Source organism: Aethalodelphis obliquidens, unplaced genomic scaffold, assembly GCF_003676395.1.
Source record: "Aethalodelphis obliquidens isolate GAN/ISIS:26980383/991018 unplaced genomic scaffold, ASM367639v1 scaffold3, whole genome shotgun sequence".
In the NCBI taxonomy this organism is placed as follows: domain Eukaryota; kingdom Metazoa; phylum Chordata; class Mammalia; order Artiodactyla; family Delphinidae; genus Aethalodelphis; species Aethalodelphis obliquidens.
The window spans coordinates 7,327,705-7,352,994 of NW_020837947.1; the positions used below are offsets into that span (position 1 = coordinate 7,327,705).

The 25,290-nt window shown below is 42.7% G+C and overlaps 1 protein-coding gene across 1 annotated transcript in view; it reads right to left on the bottom strand.

The window, feature by feature from the left end:
- The window catches only part of SLC22A3 (solute carrier family 22 member 3), an 88,385-nt gene that overhangs the window by 5,000 nt on the left and 58,095 nt on the right, over positions 1 to 25,290 (bottom strand). The window contains exons 6-10 of the mRNA XM_027081876.1: positions 12,489 to 12,586; positions 12,155 to 12,369; positions 4,768 to 4,876; positions 3,909 to 4,021; positions 578 to 677 (exon numbers count right to left, since the gene is read on the bottom strand). Coding sequence (XP_026937677.1) covers positions 578 to 677; positions 3,909 to 4,021; positions 4,768 to 4,876; positions 12,155 to 12,369; positions 12,489 to 12,586 — 635 coding nt within the window. The remainder of the gene's footprint in view (positions 1 to 577; positions 678 to 3,908; positions 4,022 to 4,767; positions 4,877 to 12,154; positions 12,370 to 12,488; positions 12,587 to 25,290) is intronic.

Genomic DNA, 25,290 nt, shown 5'->3' on the forward strand with positions numbered 1-25,290 from the left:
TCTTTCTATCTATGTATCACTTATCATTCACCTATCTATCTATCGATGGAGCTATCGTTCTTCTATCATCATCTGACTAGCATTTATTTTCCCATCTAGTTATAGAGAGGGATTACTCTTGGTTTTATTTTTTAATAAATACTATAACACATTGTTCTGTGACTTTTCACTTGGTAATCCATCTTGAAAATCCTCCATGTCTTTCCATATAGATATATCTCAATTATTTTATAGATATATTATCATTTTCACCATCGGTTGCCTATCGATGCACATTTAAATTATTTCTACTTTGTCCAATCATCAGTCTCTTTCCTTTAGATTCCTTCTGAGTTTTAACACCTTATTTGGAAATGTTTCCCTCTTCATAACCACATTTAAAAAATAAAACGTATTCTTTTACAGATTTGCTTTACATTAACCTTTTAAATCTACTTTGAACTTTTTGCTTAAGATGTAAGACAGGGATTTAATATTATATTTTCCCCCCTGGATGTTCGATTTTCTTAGCACCGTCCTTTCCCAGTGGGTTTGAAATGCTGCTTTTAATTAGGATGTGCTGCATTTTGTACCGTACCTGCCAAGTTTTTCTACATCATCCACTGTTTCTGGCAGGGCGATGCCCTTGGTTTCAGGCAGAAGCATCACAAGAGCACCGCAGACAGATGCCAGGATACCTGTGGAACAGGAGAAAGGCGTTACGGTACCGGGAGCGCACAGCGCCCCCTCATGGCCCCCTGCTCAGTCTGGAAGCCGCTGTGCTCACTGCCTGGGCTCATCCTGCCCCACAGCAGCCCTCTGGTCACCCTGCCCAGCGTTCCTCTGTCATGATTTCACAGGTTCTCAGCCCTCCTCAAACTCTAGACAGTTCCATCGCTCCTGTGCTCTTGGCATCCATCCATTCATTCACTCGTTTCACAATTTACTGAGGACCTACCAAGTGCCAAACACTCCGAGAAGCCCTCACCTCCTACTTCACAGGGAACATAGAAGCCACCAGTGAGGAGTCCCTCAGCCTCCTTTCACTGCACCCTGCCCCTCCCCTTCCTGCTTCCATCATGTGACACCCAAGACTTGTGCCCACATCTGCCCGAGAGCATCTCCTGGCGTCTTTGTGGGCTCCGCGCTGTAGTGATTCATCTTCTCCCTCCAGCACCTTTAACCCATCAGTGGTCGCCTTGAAACATATTCAAATCTCTCCTCTTTAAAGAGCCTTCTATCAACCTCACCATCCTCCCTTCTTCCGTTCTTTAGAACCGCAATTCTTGAAACACCATCCTCTCCTATTTTCTACACATCTTCATATCCCAGCGCTGTGCTGGTAAATGTCTAACAACCAGCTCTCCAGAAAATAAAGTCCTGATGTGCAGCAGCATTTCCCTGTTTCCGTGGTGTAAATACGCCCATCGTGGATGTGAGCGATTCAAACCAGCAGTGTGACGTCGCGAGTGAGGCTCTGGGGAGATGGGCGGCAGCATCTCCACCATGGACTATGGTGGACGCACCAGCCTCAGGGACAGATGCAGTAGAACTCAATGAATCAGGAACCGATGAGGTGTGCGTATTTATTACCTGTTTTTAATCTATTTTATATATTCCATTTTTAATGATGGATGTGTTTAAACTGGCTCAAAAATTCTTGAAAACTTGACAGTTGACCTTGGCGGACGAGAGTCACCTCCCACCTCCACCTGCCCTAATCCGGCTCTGCTCCATGTCCCCTCTGGCTTTGCTCCAGCCAGGTCGCCAGTTGCTGCCACCACCAGGTGCAGTGGCCCTGCTTCTCGTCTTTGCTGCCTGGTCCCGTGGCAGCTCTGACGGCTGGTGACCTCACCCGCTGTCCCCTGGCTTCCCTGCCCCACGCTCCCGGTTTCCCTCCTGCCCCTCTTGCATCCCTTCTCATCCCCTGGCTGGTTCCTCTCCCTTTGCTTATGCTGGATGCTCTGTCGTTCCTCAGGGCTCCGTCCTGGGCCCCCTTCTTTCCTCTCACTCTGTCCTGTTCCCTGTAGACGGGGTTTCGGTCACTCCCATGGTTTCAGTGGTTATCTACATCCAGATGGCTTCCAAACCTTCATCACAAGGCCACACTTTGCTCCCGACTCAGCTCATCAAACCTACTGGCCTCTCACCATTTCAACTTGGATTTCTCAGAGGCACCTCATGCTACAAACAGCCCAAACAGTATCCCTCCGCGTCCTCCTGCAGACGGCACCTCTGACATTCACTAAACTAGGGCTGGCCCCGCCACCTACGGTGCTGCCAGCCCGGAGGCCGGCTGCCAGCTCCCTGGTCCCTCTGGCCCTCGTCCCTTCAATCACCCCCTTTTGCCAATTCAACCTCCAATATGTTTTTGTGGATCCTTCCACTCCTCAACATTCTTAGTGCCATCACCCTAGACCCAGTCCTTATGAAATCTCTTACCTGATTACACCAACATTCTTTGAATCATCTCACCAATAGCATTGTCCCCCTCTAACTCATAGGCATACCTGCCATCAGAGTCATGTCTCTAAAATGCAAACCTGACACTGTTAACCCCGGCTTGAAACTCTGCTCTTTGGATAAAGAGCAGACCCTTTGCACGTCAGAGAAGACCCTCCATGGTCCGGCCCCAGCTCACCTCCCCAGCTTCATCTCTCTTCAGGCCCCAACTTACACACTGCACTCTGTCCTTTAACTTCCTCTTACTCTAGGCCTTCCCGCTGCCTAGAGCACCAGCCCACGCCTCTCACGTGCATAATTCCTATTCAACCTCCACGTGGCCCCCTTGCTCCCTGACTCCACGGGGCTGGTGCTCCCTGCGATGTGCTCTCATGGTGCCCTTATTTATCACACTCCCCTGTGACTGTTTGGAAAGGCAGCCAGACTCTGCGAAGCAAGGGCCTGCCCTGCGGCACCAGCGCCCAGCTCCGCCAGCCGGGCTCACAGGCAAGCCCCGAACCTCGACGGCCTGGGCTGTCAGGCAGCTCTGTCCTGGTTGCACAGTGGCCTCTCTTTGCTTTTTCATGCTGGCCCAGAATCAATGCTGAGCTTGTCTATCAGATCCCGTGAAAGAGTTTGAAATGATCTTTTATGGAATCACTGGTGTCAGTTGATTAGAAGCCGACTTTATGGTCCCTAGCACAGCTGAAGGACTCCTGCATTCCTCCAGATGTATGCCCTCACAGATGCAATGTTTTCATTGGAGCTTAAACTGTGGAGCAATGGGTAAAAAACCTCTACCGGGAGTAAGGAAGTGGAGGTGGAGGAAAGGTAGGTGAACAAGGGGCAGCCGGCATCCTCTCTTGCTGAGGAGGGTATGAGATCTGGGCAGAAACAGCACTGGAGATGCACTGGGCTGAATTACCCTAAGGGCCCTCCCTATGCTATGGTTCTATCCCTTCATGAGTTTCATGAAGATTGAAGGTCAGAAGGAGGGTATGAACTTGAGGGGCATCAAAGAGGTTATGGTACGTGTCTACAAGGGCTTCTGTGTCTCTGATCTTTCGGCATGGCGTGCTTAGCATAAAGCACGTGCAGATACAACACTGAGAGGCATGGAGCGCTTAACAATACAATTCGTTTAGGTTTGTTTTTAAACATACAGAAGGTCCTATTATTTGGTCCTATTTGGAAAAGTATTGGTTATGTTCCACAATATTATAAAAAAGTTTCATAATATTTGATTTTAACTCAGAACCTCAACGAAGAAAGCTAAACTGAACACTTTTTTATAGCAACTCTTAATGTAAAGTAAATTTAAATGGTTTAGGGTCCACATTTCATGGTGCTTCCTCAAAACGGAAACAGCTGTTATAAAAAGAGCAAATGGTTAAAATTGATATCCAGCCTGATGATCATTTTAGGTTCTATTAACGTGAAAATGTGGATGAGAGCATTTAAGAATAGGATATAAAGGGAGAACTTACCAAAGATGATAAGAGGTAGTTCTAGCCAAACGGCCGCTAAGCGGAAGAGCAGAAACGGGGCTATGATCCCCCCAAAGTCACATAAACCTGAACAGAGTGAAACTCCAAAGTTCCTGCAAAACAAAAAAATTGTTTTAAACAAAAAGTATTTAAATAAGTTCAAGATACGTAACATTTTCTGATATCTAAGTAACAGAGAAATTGTAACCATATTTCCCACTTCTCTAGCTTTTAACTTTGAAACTTTCTCCTCTCTCATACCCTAAGCGCATCATTTCCAACTTGCACCAGTTCACATCTGGCTAAAAGCTGAGTCACAGTGAGGCTAGTTGGGGGCGGGGGCGGGTCTACAGTATTGGTGGAAATCAATCTTCCATCAGCGGCTCACTACCCAGCCTGCTCTGTGGCGCTTATGTGTCTCCCTGGCACCCCAGACTGGCAGTAAGGTGTGCTCAGGAATATTGCCCCAAGAAAGGAGGCCAGTCTGCACTAGCTATGCACATTGTTTCATCTTGTCCTTCAATAACCGGCTGTGGAGTGTGGTCAGAACAGAGGCTGTAGCCCTTACACAGAGCGCTGCTGATGAAGGAAGATGTAACCCATGACGCAAGCACGCTACCCAGATTTTCTGATTTCAGGTCTAGTGCCTTTCCACAAACCCCCAACTGTGTATGAAGATATTGATGATAATAATGCAAAAAGAAGCTACAACTCAAAACTTAGCTTTTCCATGGGCCGAATCCAGCCCAGGCTAATAGGTCGCCAAGCTAAGAAAACTATTTCATAGTTTTTAAGTCAACTTCAAACATGCGGCTGCAGAATTACTTAAGAGAAACCACGATACGGATGTTGGAATTACCGTAATGTTGTTGGGTACAATTCTGAATTTACCAAATAAACAATTTCAAAGGCCATGGTTATGCCTAATCTTCCCAGGGTAGCAACAATGGTCCTCAACCAGGGTATTCCTGCAAAAACAGAAAATTTGGAAGGGTCTGCTTTCAATACAATTTTACAAAACAACAAAGGGCATTTGCTTAGTGTTCTCCCGGCCGTAAATCTGCTAATTTTAAGTGCAAATGATAGATACCTCCTAATATTGTAGCGCAAATTCAACAACAACAGCAACTGGGAGGACAGCTAGTATTTAGTGCACCAGCTGCCTTCCTGAGCAGGGTTGGATTACAGAAATACAAGTCAAGGCGTTTGTTGAGAAGCCACTACCTTGAGAACAATGTTCCAAGCAGTGCTTTCCTAGAGGGCCTGAGTACACTGGCCTTCTGTCTGGAAGGTAGTCTTTGCCTGTGCCCTTGAAAACCATCACAGCAGTCTGACGCCCACTTGCCCTCTTTCTGTTCATACCCCTTAGTGATGACACACAGAATCACTGTTCCCAACAGACCAGGAACAATCTGGACCTGAAACTGACTTTGGTTTCTAAAGCGCAGCAAGGCTTGAAGAACTGAGATCTCCGGGAGGGGACATCTCTGCCGTGCGTCATCACCAGGGCGTATGTCTTTCCTCATTTCCCTCATCCCAGGTCTTTCTACTTTGCCTATGAAATCATCCAGAAGGAGCCAGATTCTTTAATACTGATTTGTTCATTCATTTAAAAATGAACTGTTTTAGGGCTGCTTTGGTTATATGAGGAAACACTCCTTTCCTCCATAGTAACTAGTGGGAAATGCCAAATGTTCTCTACTAAATATTTTCTTTCTTTTGTGCTTTAAGGGAAGAAAGCATAAACCATTTTTGCTCTAAAAAGTCAGGGCTCTAAATTTCTTAAAAGTTGCGCAGTTGATGCCATCCTTTTTTTTTAAATTGAAGTATAGTTGGTTTACAATGTTGTGTTAGTTTCTTCAGTTATACATATATACATTCTTTTTCATATTCTTTTCCATTATGGTTTATCACAGGATGTTGAATGTAGTTCCCTGTGCTCTACAGTAGGACCTTGTTGTTTATCCATCGTCTATATAATAGTTTGCATCTGCTAACCCCCAAATCCCACTCCATCCCTCCCCCTCCAACATAAGTCTGTTCTCTATGTCTGTGAGTGTGTTTCTGTCTCGTAGATAAGTTTGTTTGTGTTGTATTTTAGATTATACATATAAGTGATATCATATGGTATTTGTCTTTCTCTGTCTAACTTACTTCACTTAGTAGGATAATCTCTAGGTCCATCCATGTTGCTGAAAATGGCATTACTTCATTCTTTTTTATGGCTGAGTAATATTCCATTGTATGCATATACCACATCTTCTTTATCTATTCATCTGCTGATGGACATGTAGATTGTTTCCACATCTTGACTACTGTGAATAGTGCTGCTATGAACATAGGGGTGCATGTATCTTTTTGAACAAAAGTTTTGTCTGAATATATACCTAGGAGTGGGACTGCAGGATCATACGGCAACAGGAACCTCATACTGTTTTCCATAGTGGCTGCATCAACTTACATTCCCACCAATAGTGTAGGAGGCTTCCCTTTTCTCCACACCTCCTCCAGCATTTGTTATTTGTAGACGTTTTAATGATGGCCTTTCTGACGGGTGTGAGGCGGTATCTCATTGCATCAATAGTTTTGATTTTATGCCATCCTTTCTTAGTAGACTTGGGTGAGGACATATGACCACGTGAACAGCAGCTTATCTACTCTCCAAAGCAAAGCCAAGGGCGTTCAGCATATGCCTGACTTCCATCTTTGAAAAGGAAACCTTCTCCCTTTATACTCATATTTATTTATGCTTGCTCAGCACTAAATGGTCCTCTTGTCTTTTAGAATTATCATGCTTTCCTGAATATATAATTTTTTTAGTAGAAAAGTAGGCATGAATGAGGAGGACGAGAGAAAGGATGAAGCTCAGTAGATTTACGTGTTTGTTTTTTTTTTGCTGCACCACACAGCATGCAAGATCTTAGTTCCCTAACCAGGGATCGAACCCATGCCCCCTGCAGTGGAAACGAGGAGCCCTAACCACTGGACCGCCAGGGAATTCCCCTTCTGTGTGTTCTCTTTAGAGAATATTCAACCAATAAAAAAGCTAAAACTCATTAAATAAAACAGTTGCCTAGGAGGGCAAGCAAAGAAAAAGAGGGTTCCAGAATCCAGATCGTTGCTGGGAGGCTCCAGTTTGCTATATGTTGATTGCAAACTGGCCGGGGACGTCCTGGTGTCCTTGATGTTTTTCCCAGCTGAGGACACCTGCAGTACTCACATTAACGTCACACCAGGGACTGAACAACAGCAGAGTCGTGCTGATGCACTGGGCCCGCCATCTGCTCTGGCCCAGTTGTAAACAAGTGTTTCATTTAGCCTTTACTTTTTCATTAAGGCCAGGGAGGGGGACTAGGAAATGCATTCCACCCCCTCCTTCAGTGAGCAGGTGGTGCGGTGCCAGATGCTGGGGAACTTAAGTGGCAACTGGTGCTCAGATTCCCTGGGTCCCGGCCTGACCAGGCAACCTCTCGCTGCTCTCAGGCTGCTGAGAAGAACGCTGTTGGCTCCCGTGGAAAGAACTTGATTACCCAGGTTAGGTTCTTAAGCTATAGTTTTTTCTACGGAATCACGACAGCTCTACAAGTGAGTCCCACTGACAACTTCAATGACAATTTAAGTTTATAACTGACTGTGGAAAAACAAACACAAACAAAAACCAAGAAACCAAATTAAAACACACACACACACACACACCCTCCCCCCCTCCATGAGAAATGTATGTGGTTAGCTCCATGAGTACAGATAAATAGCTAGTGAATTCAGTAAAACGTTAAGAAAATGCTGTCAGGTTTTCTCAAGGCCCTCAACTCTTTCTAAGAAGTAAAGGCCAGTATCTAACTGCACTGGGACAGAGATTTTGTTGAAATGTGTAACGAAAGAGAAGTCCCAAAGGCACTGCACTGCTGATTTTAACTAAAGGGTAAAATGAAAGCAATTCATAGGAGGTGTAAGTTATGTATGACTATTACGTATGCACATAAAAACTTTTGATTATCCCTGGAATATGCTAAGTTCACCCTGGGGCGGCAATAGACGTCTTTCCGGAAGCAATGGCAGAAAACAACAAGTGAAGAATGAGGATTGAAACTGAAACTACCTCCCATGAACTCCTGAGAACACAGAGAAAGAAAGTCCCTCTGATGGGGATTTGGTCAAGCTGGTAGAGATTACTGAGAATAATACCTCAATTTTTGAAGAAAGGATGCAGGATTTTAAACAAACACAATTTTACATCTCCTCTGAATGCACCATCTGCTCTGAGTTCTGAAATAAAATGTAGTGAAAATTCCTAGTAAGTAAGATAAACAGACTTACTTTTTACTTAAAGAGAAAAGTCCAAGACAACTTTTTCATTTCAAAAAGACTTACCCAAACTGTCGAGTTTGCAGCCATCTTGAATAAAGTCAAATTAAAGATGGCAGGTGAGTATGGATTTAGAAAGCTCTTTATTTTTCAGGCTTTAATTAGAGTTAAAAAATTGGGGTCAGAAACAGTGAGTCTTAGATGAGGATACAGCCTGAAAGCCTTTCTTTTCCAGAAGTTCATTCTTCAGACCATGAAAAGTCATGCTTAGTGGATGGAAAGTTGGTTAAACCGTTTTCTCTGAGATAATTTTAGAGCTGATTCCCCTAGAAGGCTACTCAGTATTCTCTTCAGGGGCAGTCATCCTGGTGATGATGTCAAGAAAGGCTGAGAGGAAAAGTCTTTCTAATGTTAATTCAACAGCCCAAGTAACCAAGTCCCAAAGTTCCCTTAAGTGGAAGTAAGGATGTCAACTGAAGCAAGAAACCTCTGCTAATATTTGGTATTCACACACAGCATTAGGGATTTTTTTTTTCAGTGTTCTTTTTTTTTTTTTAACATCTTTATTGGGGTATAATTGCTTTACAATGGTGTGTTAGTTTCTGCTTTATAACAAAGTGAATCAGTTATACATATACGTATGTTCCCATATCTCTTCCCTCTTGCATCTCCCAGCATTAGGGATTTGAACTTATTCTTAGCAGTCAATTATGACCAGCGTGTGACTATAAAAGCGGCCGAATCTGCAGAATATACAAATAAAAATGTATCCAGAATAAGAGCAATTCATTTTCAATGTTGCTAAGAACAATTCTAAGGCTTAAATTGGGAAATTCTGTCTACAAAATAAAACTGATCGGACCAAACAGAAAAATCTATTCTTTGCCTTATATTTTCTAATATATGAGAGTGTTCTCTATAAAATAGCTTGATTCTCACCCCCTTAGTTACTTCAATATTGGTTTGGACATATGATCTTCAATGACTTCTGGGATCATGCTGAATGCAACACACATTAAAGTCATCCCAGTCAGTCTAAGGCCAGAGAAGATCTTCTGGGGAAAGTTACGTAATGGAAAGATGGGCCACACTTCAGTCATTAATCTTTCTCTCCACTTTCCTAACTTCATATGCAGTGAATACGTAATTAATATTTGATTCCTGTTCCAGACGCAATGAGAACAGATGACGTTGTCTTAGGGAACTACATTTAAAAATTAAACCTAAAACGAAAAAGTGCCAAAGTAAAACAGAAAGAACAGTGACGTCTCCAATGTTCCTGATCTGTCACCTTCTGCTAAATTGTGCATAATTCCCGAGGACAGAAATTATGTCTGTCTTGTTCACTGCACTATCTCTATTCTTAGTTTACTGGCAGAAATTAATAGACACTAAATAGATGCGCATTGGCCAATAGCTTCCCCAGCTCTTATAACGTGTTAACTCAATGTGGTAGGTTAAATAGTGTTCCCCAAAACCAGAACCTCAGAATGTGACCTTATTTCAAAATAGGGTCTTTGCAGATATAATGGTTAAGTTAAGGCACAGAGATGCAGAGAAGGTCATGTGAAGATGGAGGCGGAGATTGGAATGATGTCAAGGAATGCCGAGGATGGCTGGCAACCACCAGAAGCTAGGAAGAGGCAGGGAAGGATCCTCACCTAGAGCCTTCAGAGAGAGCATGGCCTGGCCCACACCTGGATTTCAGACTCCCAGGCTCCAGGTGTGTGAGAGAATGAATTTCTGTGTTGTGAGCCACCCAGTTTGTGGTACTTTGTTACAGCGGCGCTAGGAAACTAATACGCTCAAGAAAAATGAGATAAATGTAAACAGTCAGTTGTTTATCATCAACCATTCCAGTATGACAGGACTTCACATCTTTTTTCCACCCTTCTCTTCTGAAGATGGGCATTTCTGTAATTTTATTTAAATAGGTAGGGTCTATCTGATGTTTTGGGATTTCATAAATCCTTATTTAATTAATAAACTCATCTGTAAATGTCTGTTTCGACTTCCACAGTATTATCAGTTCTTCCCTGATCTGCAGAGGATCCGCAAAGGAAAAGGCAGCTTCTCTTGTGCTGACACAAAGAACTAACAGGGACTCCAGCTCTGCCAGCCACCTCCCACCCCATACCTCCTGAAATGCTGAAATAATAAATCTGCTCTAAAACACGCGTTCCCTGGGAGTTTGAAAGGCTTCCTCTGTCCAGTGCCCGCTGTGTTCCGAGGCAGAGATATCCGGCTTTCCATTAACAGTGTATTTGGAGTCACTGACAACCTCTGTACCATACACCGGTCATCAAACGCCCCCCTCCCCATTTAACTCTGAAACATCTCTGAAATCACTGTCTCCCATTCAGGCCCGACTGCCACGACCTTGATTCCTGCTCTCAGCCTCTCTCCTCCTCATTGCCGTTGTCCAAACTGCAACAGCCACTTGGAGGCCACCTGTCCTCCACCTGAAGCTCACGAGACCACGCCCAAGCTCTTGGCTCGGCCTTGGCTGTGAGGCCGTCTCCACTGGTGACAGATGATCCCTCAGCCTCCTTGCCAGGATATTCCTGTGATAACAAAGAACGTTTGGTTCCCGAACCATCAAAGGTGGTGCGTACTTCTGAGAACCATGCTTTCCTTTGCAAAATCACTCCTAGCCTTCCCCTCTGCAGGGCACATTTCTCTTCCTTCTTCATACGTGCCTAGTTTTCACCTCTGGGAAGCTTCTCCTGACTGTCCCCATGGATTCATCACTTCTTGCACCTTTTTGTTCCTATTTCTAAATCTTGTAAATCATTCTGTTAGTTCATTTATCACAGTTTGCTGGGAGAGCATTGAAGTGTCTATATTCCTCACTAGGTTGTCAACCTTTTGAAGTCAAGACGTGTTTGCCTTCCCTTTGCAACCTCAGTGTTTCACATGGGATTGGCCACGTGGAAGAAATGTGAAACAGGGTCAATGATATCACAAAATTAAGTTGGATAAAGGTGATCAAAAATAAACGACATTAATTCCACTCCTGGGTCTATATCCAAGAAAAAACCAAAAACACTAATTTGAAAGGATACATGTACCCCTATGTTCACAGCAGTGTTTTTACAATAGCCAAGAAGCAACCTAACTGTCCATCAAAAGATAAATGGATAAAGATGTGGTATATATATATATATGTGTGTATACACACACACACACACACACACACACACACACACACACACAATGGAATACTACTCAGCCATAAAAAAGAATGAAATTTTGCCATTTGCAGCAACATGCATGGACTTGGAGGGCATTATACTAAGTGAAATAAGTCAGACAGAGAAAGACAAATACTGTATGATATCACTTATCTGTGGAATCTAAAAAATACAAAAAACTAGTGAACGTAACAAAAAAGAGGCAGACTCACAGATATAGAGGACAAACTAGTGGGTTACCACTGGGGAGAGGAAGCGGGGAGGGGCAACATAGGGGTAGGGGATTAAGAGGTACAAACTATTAGGTATAAAATAATCTACAAGGATATATTGTACAACACGGGGAATACAGCCAGTGTTTTATAATAACTATAAATGGAGGATAACCTTTAAAAACTATGAATCACTATATTGTACACCTGAAACTTATAGCATTGTACATCAACCATACTTCAATTAAAATTTTTTAAAAAGTAGACTACATCACTCCAAGCTAGATTTCTCACATCTATTTCATCCATAAATGAACTGAGAAATGGAGAAAACAGAAAAATCTATAGAACCAATCTTTTATACTCAAAGTAGTTAGGCTGGTTAGGCAGAAAGCAGAGTGACATCACTAGAGCACGACTGGCACTACGATTTTGATGCTATGGTCCATTTTCTAAGGACAAGTTCTCCATTCTTGATTATTTTAAGATTTTTTTCAAGTTCTTGGCTGCCAAAAAAGACTTAGGGGACAATTACCTTCTGGTAAGAATGCGGTGACAAGACATGCCACTCCTGCCACTATATTGCTTGCCGCAAAGGGTAGGCGCCGACCAAAACGCTCAATGGTTAGTAAGATCAAGAGGGCTCCTGGCAGTTCCACAACTCCCGAGATGAAAAAGTCGATATAGAGGTTGCCTCCTGTAATTCCCAGGCGCATGACAAGTCCTTGATAAACCACAGCACTTGTGAACCTGGAGCAACATTGAAAGACAAGGGAGAACAAGTAAGAGATAACTTCAACCTGATCTGAAGGACGGGATGCATTGTAAATTTGACACAAGCTTTTGAATCCATCACAAGTCAAACTTACCAAGCAAACATAAGTATAAGTGTGCACTTCCTCATTTGGGGAGTTCTCACCAGATCTAAAAAGGATGGATTACTAACTTCCTCATCTGTAACAGTGATCTATATAAGATAGAAGCAGATTTCAGTAGCAATATACAGCAAGAGACATCTGCATATTATAGATTTGTCATTGACCAGATTCAAAGCTACCAGATGATCTTACTGAACAGACCAGGGTCTTTCGTTATTACATCTTAAAACCTGAGAATAAGAAGTTTGATTCTCTAGCCTTTGTAAGAGGTCAAATTCACAAAGATGTACTTGCTGCATTGAGAATCTATTCTTACGGTAATACCAGCAGTACTATATGCTCTGAGTAAACAAGGATGAAAGTTGTGTTCTAAAGTACAATACACTCGTGCATTTATTAAATTGGAGAAAATAAGCATAAGACTGGTGAGAGCAGTTCCAAACAAGTTCCTTTATCCATTAAATCCTCAAACCTTAAGTTGCCAAATAAGCTAGAATAACGGTAAGTTCCCGAACAAGCGTGGCACCAGAGGTATCTTTTTGCTTCTGTCCATTTACTGGAATCCGGCATCTTTTTGATCCAGGAAAATTCAGCTCGGCTCTATTTGGCCATCCAAGAAGTTGGTCTTTTCTTTAATTCGATTAAACCAATATTGCTGTTTGCCTCCTGTGTATAAGGCACTGTAAGGGAAACAAAGCTGGACATACCCACTGCTTCTAGTCCTGTGTGCCAAAGGGATCATAACTCAGTCCCCTTGAAGTGACCACTGTTTCACGTTTCCATGCACTTGCATATTCTGTGACTTCTGCTTGAAGAGTCCTTACACCTCCCCAGTCCTGATTTCCCTGCCACTGGGAGGTCTTGGGAACTGATGACCTCCAGTCTGTGCCTCTACTTACCAGACTTCTATCATAGCCCATACGCAACTGCATGCCTTTACGGGTCTACTTATTTTTCTCCCTGCATGAGCTCTGGAGGTCTTGGAGGGCACCAAGCAAAGTGCTTGGTGTTCAGCCAGTGTTTGGGTGATGACTGAATGTTGAGACAGGAAGTCAAATGCCAGGGCCATGTCTGTTCCCTCAGACTATAGCCCTCGGTCTTTGTCCTTCTGTTAAGTGAGAACCCTGGCTAGCAAAAACAGGACTCTCACTGTCTGTTTACTCAACTCCAGATCTGGTCCAGAATGACTGAAAATCTAGGCAACTTTTCCCCAAGACTTTGAGTCAAAAGTCCCTCTACCAGCAGTCATAGGAATTTGACTTAAATTCACGCGGATAGTACAATACCTTGTCAATCACCTGTTCTAAACATTACGCTCAACAGGTCAACCAAAGCTGCATATCTGCTGCCTATGCTTGCCCCAAGGAAAGGCACACACACAGAAGAAGACTGAAAAATGGATGTCTTTAGATCACTTTCTTCTCCTAAGTCTTTCCAGTACTGTATTTCTTCTATACCAAGACACACACTCTTCACAGTTGAAAAATCTCAAAATTAGGACGTGTCCTACAACTCGGCTGATAAGAAAGCAATGTGCCCAGTTTCAATAGCATGGTTTTTCTTACTGGATGTTGCATAAAATGATGATGTGTCTCAAAATTAACAGTATCTAGGGATCAATGAAGCAATATTAGTAGTTACCATAGCAACGCCAGTAGAAAACTGCTAACTGATTCCACCATCCATTCTTTTCATCTCCCTTTTGATAACAGAACCCATGGAATTTTAGTTGGGGGCATGGCAGCCTAGCTAAAGTCATATCTTCTAGCCTCTCTTTCAACCACGGGTGGCCCAGTGACTAAGATCTCAGCAATGAGGTGGGAGCAGAAGCCACGTGTACAAGCTCTGTGCCCCATCCTTTAAAAAGGAAATGGCTTGCTCTTCATTCACTGTCTTCCCTTCCTGAAGGATGGAAGAAGACAATGCTGGTGAAATGGCTTTGATTATACAACCTATTGCAGGCAAAGATGGAGAAACAAGATAAATGGAACCTGGGTCCTAGAGGACCTCATGGAACAGAGCTTCCTTAAGCGCCGGGCTACTCAACGCTGGGTGGGCATGTTAAAGAAAAAGAAACTTTTCTCTCTTTTGTCACTGTATTTTTGCGGTGTTTCAGCAGCAAGTCGACCTGTACTGTCACTAATACAATCCTTATTAAAATGTTCCCTGAGCTAATCCTCGAAATTCTAAGACCCCTACCTTCACCTTTGCTGCTCCAAAAATAAAGCAGAAATACCGTAAGTGAAAGAACTTAGTCTATCACAATACAGTTGGCTCTTCACACCCACAGGTTTTGCATCTGTGGATTCAACCAACCGTAGGACCTGTGACTGGTTGAAGCTGTGGATGCAGAACATGTGGACACAGAGCATCAACTGAGACCCATTCTATGGAAGGGCCTTGAGCATCCGAGGATTTTGGTACCTGCAGAGGGTTGTGGAACCAATATTCCACAGATGCCAAGGGATGACTGTATATTATTACATGGTAGGTTATCAAAATGTTTTTCACAATTAGTTTCTATATATTGCCCACATTAAAATGACTAACTTCTATGGAGTGTGCAATATTTCTTAGATTCTGGGCTAAGTACTTGACATGAATTATTTCATTTAATTCTCATCAAGACTCTCTAAAGTTAGTACTTTTATTGATCCTATTTTATAGATAAGAAAAACAAGGCTTAAGACACTAAGGATTCATTAGAAGGAAGGTGGCTAAGCTAGGATTTGAAATTGGGGAAGTTGATGGACAGCCTCTGTTCTTAATCCTCTCACTGCATTGCTGACTGTATAAAAAGCTTTTTATTCCAGAAAACCTCTTTGTAGTTGACGGTGACTTCTGTATAATTTTAAAGAAGGACATTATGCACTTGACCAAGTATTTAATCTTTAGTTAAAACACTGTTTTATGGAAAAGTTGGCCTTGATTAAAATAATTTAGATTTTGAGGACCTTTAAATTCAAGATTAAAACCACTCATCATATGAGAGCCGTTTTCCTCCATGAATGTATCACTTATTCCAGTGATTCTCATCTTTTCACTTAGGGTTTTTCCACAACTTAGACCTGGGTCATGTTCATCTCAGACTGTTCTCTTCTCTCCAGGGAGAGCCGACAGCTCTGCTCACGTACACACATGTACATCACTGTTCACTCAGAGCACACAGGTAGGGACAATCCTTTCTTTCCAAAAGCAATATTCAAAACAATTTATTATGGACTCTCTTTTATTTCCTCTTCAATCTTCTTATTTTCTGCCTATAGCCCTGACTCGTATGTCTTAGATAAGACTGAACAAATTACTTTCATTCTCGTCCATCCAACGTCAACATCCCAGAGTTTAAGGGAAATCAAACTTCACATATTTCAAGATCTCTAGTCAATTCAGATAGATAATTTGACACTTAAACACCTCTGTAGATTTTTCAGCTCTTCATGGTTCTTAACTCTTTCTAACTCATAAAATAAATATCTCTTGCTCTGTAGATGTCACTTTTTCCTGAGCAGGTCTCCAGGCTAGTTAAGTTACTGCATGACCACAGAATTATGACATGTTAAACTTTGACAAGACCGTAGAGCTCTGATGGTCTAACCCAGCAAACTTCTTCTGCAAAGGGCCAGATAGTACGTACTCTTGGTTGTGTGAGCTGTCGGGTCTCTGCTGCAACTACTTAACTGTGCCACTGCTCTGTGAAAGCAGCCATAAGTGGATATATAAATGGATGGCTGTGGCTGGATTCCAATAAAATTTTATTTACAGAACAGGCAGCAAGCCAGGTCTGGCCTGCAGGCGGTAGACTGCCAACCTCTGAACTAGAGGGTTGGTGCTGGACGAACTTATACGGGTACTGTTATTTCCATTACAGGGAAGAAGAAGTTTAGGCACAGGAAACCTAAGTAGTTAACCCAACAAAGACAGACAAGGAGTAGTTGAACCAGGAAGTTGCTACCTGAGTCTGTATTGCTCACCATTATGCTGTACTGTGTCTGCAGAGTATAATATTTATTTTATTGTTTAAAAGTATGCTTGTATCATATCATTAATGGTTCTCAGAGGTAGTGGGATTAAGGTGGTTTTTACTTGCTTCTTTTGGGCTATAAATATTCTCTTAAAATTAAAATTTGGGGCTTCCCTGGTGGCGCAGTGGTTGAGAATCTGCCTGCTAATGCAGGGGAGACGGATTCGAACCTTGGTCTGGGAGGATCCCACATGCCGCGGAGCAACTAGGCCCGTGAGCCACGCCTACTGAGCCTGCGCGTCTGGAGCCTGTGCTCCGCAACAAGAGAGGCCGCGATAGTGAGAGGCCCGCGCACCGCAGTGAAGAGTGGCCCCTGCTTGCCACAACTAGAGAAAGCCCTCGCACAGAAACGAAAACCCAACACAGCAAAAATTAATTAAGTAATTAATAAACTCCTACCCCCAACATCTTAAAAAAAAAGAAAGGAAGAAAGAAAGAAAGGATATCCTAAGTACACTCAGCAAAAGTTAACCGTTGAATCTGGGTAATAGGGGCATAGAAAATATTTCATTATTAAAAAAAATTGAAATTTAAACCTACATTACTTTTGCAGCAAGAAAAGATAACTCACTTTTAAAGCAATGGATTTAAATTAGACATTATGCACCTTTTTTTGTCGTTGACTCAGTATCACTCTCCCTTTCTTTTTCTTAGTAGAACCCCCCCACTACACCATCCCCCCCAACACACACATACTTCATCAATTCGTGTTGTCAGGGAAGCTGACTCTGTTTCCAATTGTAGGCGGATGTCTGATCATCTAAGGGTAATTCTATCCTTTATGTCAGTGACTGGGCACATGACCCATTCTGAACCAATGAGGGATAGACATGTGACCGAATTTGAACCAATGAGAAAAAGGGCTTCTGGGAAAGTCCTTCATTGCCTTTAAGTCAGAGGCATCCGAGGAATCTTCTCTCTCTCCCCTCAGGGAATTAATGAGGAAAGAGTGGGCTCAAATAGATCTTAGCGGCCATCCTACCCCCAGGAGAGAAGCCGAGTGGAGGGTGGAGAAGGGGAGGAAACCATGGCTCAGTGTGGAGACCAAGGTCTAAACAACCCTGGACGCTGTTCTATCTCTAGAATCCCAGATCCAGGAGCCTGGAACTGTGCTCACTGTCTAAGCCCATGTAGGTTGGTTTTCTGTTACTTGTTGTCAAAAGCAGAATTATCTGGAGAATTCAGTCCAGAACAATGCTTTTGCATAACAACTGAATACTTCAGGCAAAATAATTTTGCATTAAAGAATGAAAATCATTGTTTCACTACTCAAATGTACTCCATAAACATATTTAGTATTAGTCTTCATTTCAAACTTTTAACATTTATTAGAATCAAGCAGTCACATGATCTCTGCTTTTCCTAAGCACAAGTTCAATGCCTAGTATATATCCTACACCAACAGAATATGAAGTGTTGATAGCAACTGAAGGTAATCGAGACCATAAAACCAATTTTCCCCATTCAGTAAATGAAAGGATTAATAGTGCTTCCAAGCAGGTATTTTGCCAGTTTAAGAACAAATCCAGCTGGTCTTTGACTTACTAACACGCTCTCTACAGTGACGCAGATATTCTGAAAGATGACCCACTTTCTGGGTGTCCAAAGACCTTGAGAGACTAAAAGCCGTATCTTGGATGGAATTCATCCAGGAAAGTCTTGGCAGCTCATGTGTAGTAACTGTTGCAGCTCTTCTTCTTTTACAACAACTTCTAGCTCTATATTTTTAAATTAAATCATGCTTATTTTCTATTGCCAAAGTGTTACCAGATTTTGCATAGCCTGAGTCAGATACAAAAGAATAGAAATGCTATGTCAGGTTATTATAGATAGATAGATTTTTAAATTTGCTTTACTGAAATATAATTTATGTCCAGTAGAATTCAGCAATTTTAAGTTACATTTCAATGAATTTTGGCAAATGTGTAGAGTCATATAACCACCGCTGCCATCATGATGTGGAATATCTCCATCGCCCCCAAAAGTTTCCTCCTGTCTCTTTGCAGTCAATTCCCTGCCCCCAGCTTTGGCCCCTGGCAAACCCTCATCTCCGTTTTGTCATTACAGTTTGCCTTTCTAGAATTTCATATAAATGGAACCATGCAGAATGTTATCTTTCGTATCTAGCTTGGCATTGTATTTTATCACACATTTATCCATCTAAGTGGTGTCTGCCTGCTTTCATTAGGAGCAAAGGAAGATGGGAAATGCTCCTGGCAACATCTGTCTGTTTGGAGTCTTGTTACCTAGTAATGACACTCATTGAAAAAGGGGTTGCTCACAGGTAAACTGTACACGCTGGTGCCCCGACACTCATTTACTGAACTAATGGTTATTTGCTCTACTTGACTCTTAAGTGTCTTTTAATTCTGCCAAGACTTTTGTTTTACATCAACAGTGATGTTAAAAGCATACTTTAGTCATCTTTTTTTGATTAGTTCAGCTCTATTTACAATTCTTTCTGGTGCCTTTCTGAAACACTTTTTGAAGTTGACATTTTAATTTAAATTGCCAAGAAAGAGAAAGACATTGTAAATAACAATGTTATGAATATGGTGTTCAGAGCTCTCCTGACATGGGATTGGTTTCTGGTCAAGAAACAAACTTCTTGTTACCCAAGGGGAAAGGCAGGGAGGGATAAATTAGGAGATTGGGATTAACATATATACACTACTATGTATATAAAATAGATAACCAACAAGGACCTACTGTATAGCACAGGGAACTATACTCACTATTTTGTAATAACTTATAAGAGCAAAGAATCTGAAAACAAAAAGGTACATGTGTATGTAAAACTGAATCACTTTGCTGTACACCTGAAACTAACACGACATTGTACAGCAACTACACTTCAATACAAAATAATTTTTTTAAAAAAGAGAGAGACGACCAGCCAGGGTCAAGCTAGAGATGTTGTATTTTAGTCGGAACATTTTCTTACCCACGCATTATTTAAACTCTAATCAGTAGCATATGAATAGCACATACACCTCACCTCAACTTACATAGCAGAGGGTGAAAGATTTCCACAATGCTCAGTAACAGCAAACTGCCTGTCAATGCCACCAACGTGAAACTGTCACAACCCCAAACTCTCATCCTCCAATGAACTTTTGTTCAAAATGCCCCTCCCCAGTTTCTTCCCGGAACCTAATTAAAGCTAACCTTCCCTTTGTCTCCTCAGACTGGGCTATGCATTGCCATAGTTTGCGTGTCCCAAAATGTAATTCCTCTGCTATTCCCGAGTAAACTCATTTTTGCTAAATAACAATGACTGTTAATTTTGTTTAAGGTCAGCAATACATACGCCTGGCACACAGTGAGTGCTCAGAAATGGAGGCGGTTGACACTAATATTATTTTTACAACATTTCAGAGATATTTTACTTCCAGACGATAATTCACTTGGCACTTTCAAAAATCTTTTCAGTTAGTAAACTGTACCTTATACTACAATGCACTAGGTGGGGAGATTCTTTTCAAGGTACTCCTACATGAATCCCCTTGTAAAGACAACTGTCATTGTGCCTTTTTTAAAAAAAGGAATGGATTTCTTTTTTATTAGATTTTCTTAAGTTTACCAGGTATAATGTTCACCTGGCACTGTTGATCTCCCAGGCCTTAGACAGGGTAATTTCTCACAAATGTGAACACAAGTAAATGACGCTTGGAGAACCCTGTTGCTCAAAGTGTGGTCCATGAGTCCACAGTGTGGTCACCAGGGAGCTTGTTAAAGATGCCCTACCTCAGATCAGAATCTGCATATTAACAACCTCCCTGGAGACTCGGGTGAGAAGCCCAGATGGTCCACGAAGTCCTGCCTCACCTGCTGACTCCTAGCATTTACTCTTCTTGGCCAACACGGAACATGAGTCCCCCGGGTTTAGGTGGAAGAACCCAGCTGATCAGTAGGGTCTGGCGCCGGCAGGGGAGGGAACAGCGTCAGGTGGCTGCATTTCCAGCCTTGCAGTTTCACCTGCTTGATCTCAGTGGGTGGATTTTTCAACAGTTGTCATATTTCACAAGGAAAGGCGAAGTCACTGATGAGAAGGGGAATTCATCTCTTCTTGAACCTAACACTGACTTAGTAAGTGTTGTCACAAATTCCCAACATGCTTTGTTCTCTAGAACCTTTTACCCTCTAAGAAGTCTGTGTGAACAAAATATTACTTGAGGATTCGGCGTTCACTGATTTGAAGGACCAGGGGTTGTGCTCAAAGTTCAACCACCTATATATAGGTCGTTTCTAGAAGCATCAGGAGCTGGAGAGCTTGGGTGAGGCCAGGGGGAAGTGCACGGTGACTGCTGTGGTACACCAATCCCTGCCGCCGCCACTGCCTCACGGACACCCCCATCAGTCAGATGAAGGCCAGAACCAGAAGGTCCAGGAGTAAATGTTTAACGTCATAGAACACTGGCCGGCTGCTAGGTGGCAATAATGCTGTCTGGCATCCATAAAAGAGAATCTGCGAAATTACCCACAGTGGCTTGAAAAATCTTAAAAACCTCATTATACTTTAAAACAAGAGTAGATAAAATATTTACCATACAGAGTTCATATGGTAAAGCAATGCTCATAATCAAAATGATCATCAGTATTCGACGCTTATTAAAATAGTTAAAATCAAATTCCAGACACTTAGACCAGCGCTGTCCAAGAAAACTATAGGGTCACCTACGTCAGTTAAAATTTTCTAGTAGCAACATTAAAAAGGTAAAAAGAGGCAAAATTAATTTTAAGACTATGTTGCATTTGATCCGATCTATCCCCAGTACAATCATTTCAACATGTAATCAATGTGAAATTACTGATGAGATAGTTGATGTGTTTACATCACACTAAATCTTTGAAATCCACGGTGCAGCTCTCACATCACACCTCCGTGTAGACCACACATTTCAGGGCTCCACTGCCACATATGGCTGGTGGTCCCTGTACTGGACTTCGGGCTCAGCCAGCTCTTTCGTGAGGATGCTCTGTTGAGGAGATATTTATTCCGAGAGATTGCGTCTGGCCCGAGAGGGAGTCCCCCTCCCATCCCACGACTGGGCTCGCTCCCTGGAACAGCAAAAGTGCATCTTTCTAGAGTTCCCCAGGGATCCAAAGTGCAGCCTTAACATCAGCAAAGGTTGATGGCTTGCAGCTGTGGGTCACATGGTGGAACACTGCTTCATTTCTTAAAAACAAATCTGTGAGGATCTGGGGGAGGAGAGGTGTTAAAGCACATGACAGAGAGAGGGAAAAACAGATGGCATTCTCAGTTCTAAAACTCTAATCCTAAAGACTCAGAACTTGGCAGGGGTCGGACACCAAAATTTGATGTGAGTGGATGGGATTAAACATGTCACTGAACTCCCCAGTGGCACCCATAAATGTCACTGATTGCTGCTGAAACAGAAAAGTTCTAAATATCAAATGATAAAGGATGTCCAAAAAAATAAGGGGATACTATGTACAGTCTGATGACTATAGTTAATTACACCGTACTGCATATTTGAAAGTTGCTACATGACCAAACCTTCAAAGTTCTCATCACAAGAAAAAAATTTATTAAGCATGTATGGTGATGGTCTGAACTAGACTCACTGCGGTGATCGCTTTGCGATACACCAAACACCAAATTATGATGTTGTCCACCTGTAACTAATATTGTGTCATTTTATCTCAATAAAAAACTCCAAGAATTATAAATTTAAAAGAAGAATGTCCAGTGTCTTAAACCATACGAACATGTCTAGATACACAAATTTTTAGTTCTAAATAGGTAAATTGAGTATCTGTAAGTAACTAGTTAGCCAAGGATTTTTCTAGAGAGGAGAAAGCTAGTGTGAACTAAAACAAATCACCTGCTGTGTCACAAATAAAAGCCAACCACACCCCCACCCATCCGCATTCTTACCATCATTTCTTTTCCTAGCTCTTCCAGGGCTTCAGGTGTTTGCAGGATTCCAGCCAAAGTGCAACTTCGCCCAGTAGGATTCTTGCCAGGTGTCTTTCTGCCTGGGCCTGGAGCATGAGGCACTACCACCCTGTCTCTGGGTTGCCAGCCCTTTCCATGCAGGCCAACGACAGCCAGGCCAAGCCAGGGCGACATCAGCTCCATCGCACAAGCGCTCCCAGCCGTGGTGACAGGGCGAGTCCAGGTTGGTATTCTCAGAGCGCCCTCGGGTTGGGTCAGCTGCCTCCTGCGTTCCTGTGGGTCTTCTTCTCCGGGACTGGCTCCCTCTCCTGTTTTCCTTCGTCCAGCTCTTACCAGCCTCTCAGCAAGCCGGCAGGGGTCCTGGCGTCCTCTCTGGTGTTCGCCATCAGCTAGGTTCACAGGCATCTTTTCAGGGTGTTTTCTCTAAATCCCTGTGCTGAGCTGGCCCTGCCTGCTGGCTGTGACTGAGGAGAGGCCTGGCTGCCCTTCCTTGTCCTCTATTTAACATGTGCTCCTAGAGTTGTGGTGCCTTGGGTACCATCTTCTTTCTGCTCTCACAATGCCCCGAAGTCGTGGTTTCTCTGAGAAATGGGTCCTCATGGTTCCTGTTTTTCAGTAAGAACTTTTGAAATTGTGTTTACACTTTGACCAAAGTATTTTTTTTAACCAGTTGTGAAGGCGAAAGCTACTTTGTAGTAATCATTTGCATTCAAAAGCACGTATCTTCCTAAGTCAGTGTTTCTCAAACTGAATTCTGTATTCTTAATTTTGTTTTTCTTTTAAAAGAGATCTATGGTGGTGCTCATCTCACGAGCGCTGTTTGCCAAAAATGTTTTTGTTTCCTCTCCTCCCTCCCCAGCCCATCACAGGGACGTGATAGGATTGCAGTGCTTGGTCCTGCGTGATTGAGTGGGGCCCCCTCCCCAGATGTGCCAAGGAGTTGTGAGCATTTAATTGCTGAAGCAAGACCCTCTAGAACTCCCCCTTTTCTGCGATGGTCCAGGCAGTGGCTGCTAGGACAGCCTGGATTAAAGAGTGAGGACTCTGTGACAAGGAGAGGAGGCCCCAGTGAATCCACGTGGCACAGACAGGAGTTAATCTTCTGTGGGTTTTATTTATTTTTAAAATTTTATTTACTTATTTATTTTTTTGGCTGCGTCAGGCTTCATTGCTACCCCGGCTTTCTCTAGTTGTGGCCAGCGGGGGGCTACTCTTCATTGCAGTGCGCGAGCTTCTCATTGCGGTGGCTTCTCTTGTTGCAGGGCACAGGCTCTAGGCACACGGGCTTTAGTAGTTGTGGCACATGGGCTCAGTAGACCTGGCTCATGGGCTCTAGAGCGCAGGCTCAGTAGTTGTGGTGCCCGGGGTTAGTTGCACCGTGGCACGTGGGATCTTCCCGGACCAGGGCTTGAACCTGTGTCCCCTGCATTGGCAGGCGGATTCTTAACCACTGCGCCTCCAGGGAAGTCCCTCTTTTGTGGTTTTAATCTACAGAGATCTGGGGAGTGTTTGTTACATGCACACCTGGCTTATCCTGAATGATAAAGGGTCCATAGATTTCTCAAGTTTACAAAAAAGCCCTCTGGTCTATACCCTCTTCTTCATAGGAATTTATTATGCTAAGTATTATATTTCTATTTTGAAGTAATTAAACTAAGACTTCAACTTAAATTTGGGGAAATTGCAATTTTCATGAAATTTTGTTTGCTTCTTATAAATAATAAGTCTTTTTGATAAAATCCACCTTTAAAACTCCTAAAAAGGAATGAGGATTATTTCTACTGCTTTTTCAATCAACAGGCACTAATTAGTTTATCACTGACATAAATCATAAAACTAACACAGAAGCAGAGGGAGCCCTGGGTAGACCTGCCGTCCCATTGAAAGCTTGTGACTAAGAGCTTACGCCACTGCCTAGGGAATGGAACAGTTAACAAGTCCCATTTGAGCCCCCAAGTACACCTAGTGAAGGTGTTGGTGGGTCTGAAAATCATGATCTCGTTCTACACTGATGAAGTATGTTCATACGCTGTCATCTCCTTTTGAGAGGTATGCAGAGCAGGCATCATTCTCCCAGAGACAATCCTCATTTTTTAAAGAAATACTTGAGTATCTTGGGGGGACATTATATCCCTTCTGCTTTTGCATGACTGATGTTCCAGCTTTGAAGAGTATTCCTCCTTCATTTCAGTGATGGGCAGTTAGATAGCGAAGTCCAGAATCAGAAAGTGTGTTTTAGAGGATAAGTATTGATATTTGGGCATTTGCTAACAAACGTGTGTTTATCTTTTAACGCCAAGAGTGTGAACACGATTGTCTGCTGGTTGTATATGAATCTGAGGTCTAAGTGATCTGGTTCATGTATCTCCAGCCACATGGAGCTTCACAGGTGTGGGACATTCATTGATAACACTGGCAAGGCGCCTGCATCTTAGCCCCGATCTGAAGCCCAGGAGCACATAGATAAGTTACGAGTTGTTGGGTTCCTTAAAAATAGTAGACAGGTTTTAGGCTGTAAACTAATTTAGACTCAGAAATGGGAACTTAATAAATGATGCTTCGCTTATTAGCTGGTGCTCAGAAAACCAGCTCAGTACTGAGACCAATAAAGGTGGATCCCTGCTTCACAGTGGCATTGAGGGAGCAGGGCAGATGGAGTCAGGCCTGAATGTGACAGAGCCATAAGCTAATAGGAGAATGTCTGTGGCCTTTGGGTACAGAAGATTTCTTAAACAAAACCCAGAAAACAATCAATAGGTGAAAACCCACTGATCTGACTGTATCAAATCAATTAAGGATTTAGAATTTTTGGTCAATGAAACAAAAAATAGGCAAAGTTAATGGGTAGC